Genomic DNA, 9,070 nt, shown 5'->3' with positions numbered 1-9,070 from the left:
ATAAAAGTAGCATGAAAACATCTTGGCTCAATTTTTATATATGTTTGGGAAAGTGCTTTGATTTATTTGTCTTAATTTCACATATTCCTGCAGAAAAAAAGGTCATTTCATCCAAGTGCGAACTGTTTTGAAAAAGTGTAAACGAAGCACTGCTTCATCAAAAAAAGAGTTATAGCAGGACAGGACTCTACCAAAAGGAAAGGCACCATATAGAAAACTAATTTTCTGTTTGTAGTCTACAGTCCTGTAACATAACATTCTGTGAATATTTATCCCTTCAACAACCATTCTGAAACCAACATTATCTTTGAATGGAAAGCATTAAAGAGATATGCTTTAAGTTTTAGAGAGTAAGACTACATTTTAACAATTAAAAGGTTAATAAGCTCATTAAAAAGAAGTACAGGTCTATTATCTTCTCATTAATCATATTTCCATGTTGCAAAACCTGCACAAGGGTGGAACCGGATGAAAGACAACACTGATCTGTTTTATGGTAGAACTCTGGTTTTGCATGTTCTGTTGCTAACTAGACATTGTGAGAATCAATGAGTCAGGGATTGGAAAGCTTTATAAAGCAAAAAAATACTATATAAATATGAAGGAGGTGTGTGTCAGACTACAAAAAAGACTTCTATAAAGGCTAGTGGAAATGAGAATGGGAAATATCCCATTTCTCCTATTATTATGTGCACCACTTTCTTGTGCTTTTCCTGCAAATACAAGACAGACAAAGGAAGAAGGCATGCAGCTTATCCAGGTAAGGATGGTAGAGCTCTGACGAGGTGTTTAGCTACTGTTGAGTGTCTATGACAGTCTGTATAGAGCAGCCAAAAAGCAAGTAAAGTAAGTAACTGATTGAATATTTCTCAAAATTGATGTGTGATCACAAAGGCTACTTTAGCATCATCTTATTTTACTTTTTTTAGGGACCAATTTAATCCAATGATGCATTTGCTCTGTGTTAATTCTACAAATAATTAAACTCCTGAGTCAGTCTAGGGTGAGTTTGTAGTCTGGGTGGAAATGTGGTTATTTATGTGACTTGTGATATTATGAAACATAACTCTTCATGAAGTAAATATAGTGTATTTCTCTGAACTATTACTGTCTAAATTGTGGGGAAACAGGATACAGCTACTGAAATTTTATATTCAGTTATATATTTCAAATTACTCCTTCTAAAGGACTCTAGGTAACCTTGGGGGGCAGAGGAAGTGGGGGGTACATTATCAGAAAATAATCTTTTAAGCAAATGTTAATTTTAAATGTATTTTAATAACTACAAAATATTTATAGCGATACTAAAATGTAAAAAAACTACCATTAAGAGAAAAAATATTCATACAGGCTTTAATGAACTATTATCCATGCTTCCATATTACAGAAAGAAATGTAGCAAAGGCACATGACTGATTTGTGTTAGTTGAATATCTTATAGGCTTCAAAAGCAAGCATCACTGATTTTTCTAAGTTTGGGGTTTTTTTTCTTTTCGTTAGAAGTACCTGGAAAATTACTATGGCTTTAAGAAAGATGGGGAACCTTTCGTTTGGAAAAATAACAATGCAATGACCCAAAAACTAAAGGAAATGCAGGAATTCTTTGGGCTGGAGGTGACAGGGAATCTGGATTCTAGCACTTTGGACTTGGTACAGAAACACCGCTGTGGGTTCCCTGATGTAGCTGGGTTCTCCACCTTTGCAGGAGAGCCAAAATGGACAAAACAAGTCCTGACATACAGGTAATCACAATGGAATTCTTCATGTCAAGACTGTGTGAAGTACAGGGTGAGTGGTAACGACACAACTTGTTCTCTCCTACATGTTAAAGGATTGTAAACTACACACCGGACCTGCGTCCAGCAGATGTCAATGCCGCGATCAAGAAAGCATTACGTGTTTGGAGCAGCGTGACCCCGCTGAGATTCATCAAGAAGGACAGAGGCAATGCAGACATAATGATCTCCTTTGCAGCCAGAGGTAAATCTCTGTGTAACCATTACGAGTTATTGCCAAGTTACCGCCTACATGGAGCTGTTGACCTGGAATGATTTCTCCCATACATAGCACATGTGGAGATCAATGTCCAGTTGAACAAGCAGACAGAAAAATACAATTCTTACTCTAGGTGCTATGGTTACAACTCTTGACAGACTTTGGGGGAGGGCATAGAGGCAGATGAAGAGAAGGAGGAAGAAAATTTAGGAAGTTGCTGGTAGTTCACTGGATCTATGTGCTTCTCAATGTGTGCATGAGTCCCCAGTCAGCTGTGGTTGGGGTTTGCTCCTCAGGTCACAATGATTTCATCCCCTTTGACGGCCCGGGAGGCTCCCTTGCCCATGCCTATGCACCTGGCAAGGACTTTGGTGGAGATGCTCACTTTGATGAGGATGAAACATGGACCAAAAGCACAGAGGGTAAGGAATTAAGTTCTCTTTCTCCAAGCCCTTCCTGAAGCAAGTTGCACATGGAATCAAGGGTGCAAGAGTGTCTGTCTCCTCCCTTCCTTAAGAAGTGTTTAAATTGCCATTGATTTGAAGGAGCATATGATTTGCATAGCCATAAAAAGCCTCTGAGCCTCTGGTTTAAGAAGTTAAGGCTCCAGCTCAGCTTCTGCCATGCACTGGTGGGAGCTTTATTTGCGAGGGGGCTCCATTTCTTCCCACTCCTCAAACTACTGCCTGCACAGTTACCTGACTGGCCCAGGGTACTTCTTCCACATTTAATTCTGCAGGAACTACTGACTGTTTCCTTGTACTCTGCTATAATGATTCCATTATTTTTGCTTCCGATCAGAATTTCATCCCCAACTGAATTTCTCACAAGAAGTTTATTTGCTTGGGCAAGCAGTTCTGTAAGCTTCTGACCTACCTTATGCTCTTCATCTTATTCAGGACAAATAAAATGACACAGCTCTCCTATTACGTGTTTTGTTTGATGTTTTCAGGCACGAACCTGTTTTATGTTGCTGCCCATGAATTTGGCCATTCGCTGGGACTTTCCCATTCCAAAGACCCCAATGCTCTGATGTATCCAGTTTACAGGAAATTTGACCCTTCCGTACTCCTTCTCCATCAGGATGATATTGCTGGCATACAGTACCTCTATGGTAATCCAGATTTTTAATTCAAATACTGCTTATAATTTCAAAGACTTTGGATACTTTTTAGTGACATTTTTGGGTACTGGATACACCTCAATGAGTTCACACTATAATTTCTTCCCTAAACCACTTCTTTTAGGATCATCTCCTAACACAAACAACGATCAAAGAGAATCTACTGAGATAAAAGACCCAACTGAGTCAAAAGATCCTGCACTGACAAACAGCTGCAGCTCCAATTTAACGTTTGATGCTGTCACCACTTTCCGTGGAGAAATAATGTTCTTTAAAAACAAGTAAGTCAGCTTCTGAAAGTAAAATACCTGAGTGTCAGTTTTTAAATTATACCCCACAGCACAGAAAAACAACTTTAATTAAAATATCAGCCATTTTGGACAGGAAGACAAGACAGGGAATCAGGAGAAAAGATGGAAAACAAAAACAATGGATGGTGGAGAAATGAAGAGAGATAACTATAAGGAGGAGATGACCTTTGGAACAGGGGATGCTGTGAATAGCGGAGGGGGAGGGGGCGAAATGGCTCCTTTGCAAATGCACTGCTTTCCCTTTAGGCTGTAAGCAAGTCCCAAGTGTTCAGCAAAACACATCACCAGCTCTGGGACACTTTCCACCCTCTTTGCTGTCCTTGCCTTGAGAGAGTTGAGGGCTTACCAGCCCTGACAAAATACCTGCTTGAAGAGCCCCTGTAGTGAGAATTTAGTATATTAATAAAAGGAAAGGAAAATTGGGCTTTTATTACCAAAGTCTTACTGCACATTAGCCTTATGAAACAGGTCTCACTTAGCTCCACTTCTACACAAGAAGAAATAAATGTTTGGACAAAGCAGTTCATCTGACCGATTTTAGATGTCTGCATCAAGAAGAGAACAATCCCACCATGGAAATAACTGTCTTTACATTAAGTTTACAGGGAATGTAGTGTGACTAACTCTGCTATGTAGCTGGGTTTAATCAGATAAATACTGTCCTAGTTGCCGTGATGTGGTTTCATGCATTAGTGTGTGTGAACATCCAATTTTATTTAAAACCTGTTCTATATTTGTGCAAGGTATATTTGGCGCAAACATCCGGCAGTCAGAACTGCTGACTTTGAGCTGCTATCTTCATTCTGGCCACAGCTGCCACCTGGTGTTGATGCTGCATATGAAATTCCTGAAAAAGATGAAGTGTTCATTTTTAAAGGTAAAATGTTGTCTTTTTGTTTTCCCATGTTGTCTAGAGAGTAGAGAGTAGCCTAGAGAGTTTTCATCTGGCTTCAAAACCACTTAAGCTCCTTCTGTAGGATTCCACAGTCTCCATAATCTTGAATTTAGTCCAATAAATTGGTGTGTTTCAATCACAGAAATAATAAATTTTTTATCCAAATTAAAGAATATCTATCTTATTTTTTAATATCCACATGGAAAATTTTCCCTGCCAAAAAAACATTGTCACTTTTCTTCTGGGAAATTTTCTATTGAATTTAAAAATTATACTAGCATTACTATGAAGAAAGACTGAAATTTCAGTTTTCAAAAAAAGATATGTGGAGAACTATTCCAGTTTTTTGGACTCTAGAACCATTTTCAGTTATTTTCAAGTAACCATCAGCTTTCGTGAAAAAGCTTATGTTATTCCCAGAAGAAGATTCTCACATGTTGTTATCAACTTTTTTTAATAGGGAATGAATTCTGGGTTTTGAGAGGAGATGCCATACTTCCTGGGTACCCCCAAAAACTCTACACCCTGGGCTTTTCAAAGGATGTTACCGAAATTGATGCTGCTTTTCATAATGGAATTGAGGGGAAAACATACTACTTCATAGCAGACAAATTTTGGAGGTAGTATTTCCTGTGTTACTTTTCTAAATAGAAGCAAACATAAGCACATGTTCAATATCCTGTCATGATTTAGAATGCATTAGTCAGGCACTTTTGGTGAACTCTTTCAGTGTCACAACTGGCTGTGGAAAAATATTTGATAAGAGGTGGAACAGTTCTTTTAATTTTCCTTTTAGTTCAAGTAACAATTTGTTTGTTTGTTTGTTTGTTTGTTTGTTTGTTTTCATTTCACTGTCATGGTAAGAATGTCATTATACAGCTCCACAAGTCATCTCAGGAAATCAAGCAGAAATTCTTTATTCATATATCAAAAATATTTCTGTGGAGTAAGAAGGAGAATCTCACCCACTTTCCAGTGACTAACAGATAGTTTCATAAAGTTGCTGATAAATGCCATGTACTGCAAAGAGCTATCTCTCTATGCATGGTTATTCTTCCTTTTTTTTCAATCTCATCCCTACTGCTCAAGTTTGTCTTACAGGACTTGGATTACTAACAGCTGAAGGAGGTTCTCCTGTAATGGAAGCAGTAAATAACCTGAATTATTTTAGATTAACAAAACTTCTCTTTCCTTCCTGAATTATTTTAGATGAACTAAAACTTCTCTTTCATTCTCTGTTACAGAGATCACCCTAGAGTAATTATTCAGCCACATATGTGTAGTTTAAGCAGAAGATCAGACTTCCACATTTTAGGTCAAACTGTTGGAACTTGAATGATGAAGGGTTTGATCATTAGATCTCCTGCTAAGCAAATTATAGAAGGGAAAAACTTTCACAAGCCTTCTTGTTCCAGCATTGATAGATAAACTGCACTTCACAAAAAATGTAATAATAGCTTGCTGTAAGTAACTTAAGTAAATTGATTTAAAATACTTTATAACTTCAGGAAAAAAAACCAGATTTTTCCTGATAAACCTTACTTACAGAGATATAATATGAAAGAAATATTTTTATAATCTATTGTCTATCACTTCTTTAGGCATGTTCTCTTAGAAAACAAAAAACAGATTTATGGTGATAGTTCCAATATTAGGTATTCTTAGGTGGAGTAAATAGAAGTAATTAATTCAGAACAGCTAATAAAGTAATAATTAATTTATGGCAAATTATTTCTCTTTTTACACTACCAAATGACACTGAAAATCTTCAATGAACTTGCTTATCTGTTGATAGGTAGAAAATAATGAGCTGAGAGGAATTAATCATGAGTTGTTTGCAGGTTTCAGTGACTCCTGTTTGTTTATAATTTTTCTCAGTTATGACAAAAGAAGTCAGTCTATGGATAGGAAGTCATTACTGATAAAAAATGCATTTCCAGGAATTAATGGGAAGATGGATGCTGTTTTTCAACATGAAAGTGAGTATCAGTTCTTGCTAAAATCTATAAGAAATACTCAATTTGATAGGGGTGAAAGTGCTTGGGCAGATACAGGTACTTCTACATGATGCTCAGAACCCACAGGATGGCCAACAAGACCCTGAAGCAGTCACATAACACTCCCATGCTTCATTTTACCCCTTTTAAAAATGGTGATGGTACACCTTTGGTGAAAGATGCACATCTGGAAAGGCCAGCTCGAAGGGAGAGATCTATCTGACGTGCTCATCACACCATGAAGGTCAACACTCAACAGCATAAGGTGTACCTACCACAGCCTGTCCCTCAGATATAAAACAGTGAGCACCAGCTTCTCCTGCAGGAGGGTGAATGTCACTTAGACGTGGAAATGCTGGACTAGACTCAAGGATACATTCACACTGCCACAAGTCACAGCTTCCCTGTTGCCTCCTTACTCCTCATGTACTGCTCATCCAAACCCAGTCATGTTAATTGTTTCGTAGCAAATCTCACTCCTAAATGAGTCTCACATGTGATGCTGAAAGACCTCACTCCCAAGAGGGCAGTGTGGATGTGACCAGCCCAGGCTGGACCCCTCCTTCCCTGCATGGAATCTGGCAGCGCCCACCAAGCAAGTAGCTGCTCACACCTTGCTGTGCTCTGTGCCACACTCTGGTTTAATACACACCCACAGGTGGCTGGAAATGCACCCTCCTTGGGGGGTTCAGCACAGCTGGTGTGTAAGAGCAGATATTTTAAACTGAAGAAATGCACAGGATACATCTTTTGTAGAGGGACCTTGTGGGGTTCATCAAGTACACGATGCAGCACGTGCAGGGCTGGTTTGCTGTGGAGTGTGTCTCCGTGCTGCTGGGCTATGTTTTGCAGAGGTTCCACCTGGGAGTAGATGCTGTTGGCAGTGTAATTGTACCCAAAGGTTGCTTTGAGCTCTTTTAAGGATGTTGTTAAAGTGTACTAATCTTTATATCTGCAATATCATAATTCATCTTGGTTTGGGGGGGTTTTGTTTGGTTTTTTTCTAGACTTCCTTTATTTCTTCAGTGGAAGAAAGCAATTTGAGTTCGACTTTGATAAGAAGAGAGTTACACGCTTCCTAAGGACAAACTTTTGGTTTCCATGTTAAGAAAGTGAAATCTGTAATGATGTTGGAAAGAATGAACTGTTATTATGCTAGAAATGCTTTTTCTTTTATAAATATATAGAATGTAAAAGTACTTCAGCCCCAGTCAGCAGATATCAGTCCCTGCACAATCTGTGTTTCTTTAAATAACAGAACAATTTTTAACATATTGATGTGTACATATGTATACAGCTAACATCAGGCTAGCTAGCTTACCAAACAACAATGCAGTTTTTACTTTTGATACAAAATTGTGATTGTTTTTATTATTTCTGCTGTCTCCTTTTCACTCTTCTTGCCACACATCACCCTACAGAGAGCCCTCCCATGGAGCCAGGAGACCCTGAGGAAGAGCATTTCCCTTCCTAAAGCTAGGATTGCTTTCAACCTGTTTTAGATATTTCAAAGCTAAGCAAGAAGACTTAACAAGTGCTCGTAGTTGCAGTGAGACATACACAACTTCCAGAGAGCAATCCCTCCCAGCCTGAGTGGTGCTGGCAGGTGGAAGTTCTTCTTTTTTACACTGGCTGGAGAGGAAGTTTATGTTGGACACTTGGTTATAGAAGGCTAAATTTAAGTGTGACGAATTCTACCCTAAACTGTTTATTGATATATGTAATTTCCTGTGCAATGTGCCCTGAGGGATGTTGGAGCAGATGACCCTACTGTTGTCCCTTCCAACCTTACTCATTCTGTGAGCAAAGGCTCATTTCCACAGATATAGGAGCAGAGGGGCACACTGGCATGTAGGGAAAACCCAGACACCACTGACCTCCTCCTCTTCAGTTCTCCCTGTGGAGTCCCCATAGGCTGGGGGACACCCATCATGTTTCAATGAGGAGGCCCCCATCACCCCACCTTAGGAATTGGGGGGGATAGGGATCAATATCCAAGGTAAGAACACGAGAATGTTCAAAATTTATTGTAAGTTGATTACTGGAAAGAAGAAAGGCAAGGAAATGAAAGGATAAAGATAGACTGGGGGGGAAAGGGAAAATAGAGGGATAAATGCATAAGAGGGATTGGTTGTGTGCAAACAGGCTGCAGTCAGCTGCTTCTTTGGCCATGCCCTGCATGTTTGGTCCTGGCTTCTCAGTAAATCACGCCTTTTGTGTGGATGATCTCTTTCTTTGTGAAATTGGGTGAACTTCAAGTTGGACTGGCTGCTGAGGAGCTTCAGAGAGCTGAACGCCAGCAGCTGGAGCATGGCTGCAAGCTACAGGGACGTGAATGTTCCTGGGGATACAGGAGGTGCAAGGCCAGCTGCTGTTCTGGGAGGGCTGTGTGTCTGAGAGCAGCTCCTCAGGGCCTCCACACTGTTGGTATTTCCATGCTGGTGCTTCACCATGGGAGAGAAGTTCTCATCAGAGGGAGGTGGGAAATGAGGTGGGGCCACAAGTCTTTTTCATATTTGCCCAAGTGCTCCATGGTTTCTGTCTGTAATGGTCTCTGTGGCCAGTCTCATGGCCCTCTGGACCCAGGGAGCAGACATGGACCAGCTGCTGACACAATCTACCTGACGCTGAAGCCAGACATCACTTGAGACCCGTAATTTTTCACATGGACAGCTAGCAAGATCTAAGGTCTTAGAAAATCCCTTCTTTCATGCACATAAGAAAACCTCTCCCAGCATGCAATGTCTCT

At 39.7% G+C, this 9,070-nt stretch overlaps 1 protein-coding gene across 1 annotated transcript; it reads left to right on the top strand.

Moving 5' to 3' along the window:
* Positions 1-652: 652 nt before the first annotated feature.
* LOC120748617 (stromelysin-1-like) lies at positions 653-7,429 on the top strand. The gene is made up of 10 exons (XM_040055228.2): positions 653-760; positions 1,501-1,742; positions 1,832-1,980; positions 2,292-2,417; positions 2,948-3,109; positions 3,243-3,399; positions 4,173-4,306; positions 4,785-4,944; positions 6,203-6,303; positions 7,329-7,429. The coding sequence occupies exons 1-10, from the start codon at positions 653-655 to the stop codon at positions 7,427-7,429; spliced, it is 1,440 nt and encodes a 479-aa protein (XP_039911162.2).
* The last annotated feature ends 1,641 nt before the right edge of the window (positions 7,430-9,070 follow it).

The sequence above is a fragment of the Hirundo rustica genome, chromosome 2 (assembly GCF_015227805.2).
Source record: "Hirundo rustica isolate bHirRus1 chromosome 2, bHirRus1.pri.v3, whole genome shotgun sequence".
In the NCBI taxonomy this organism is placed as follows: Eukaryota; Metazoa; Chordata; class Aves; order Passeriformes; family Hirundinidae; genus Hirundo; species Hirundo rustica.
This window is presented reverse-complemented; position numbering and strand designations above follow the sequence as displayed.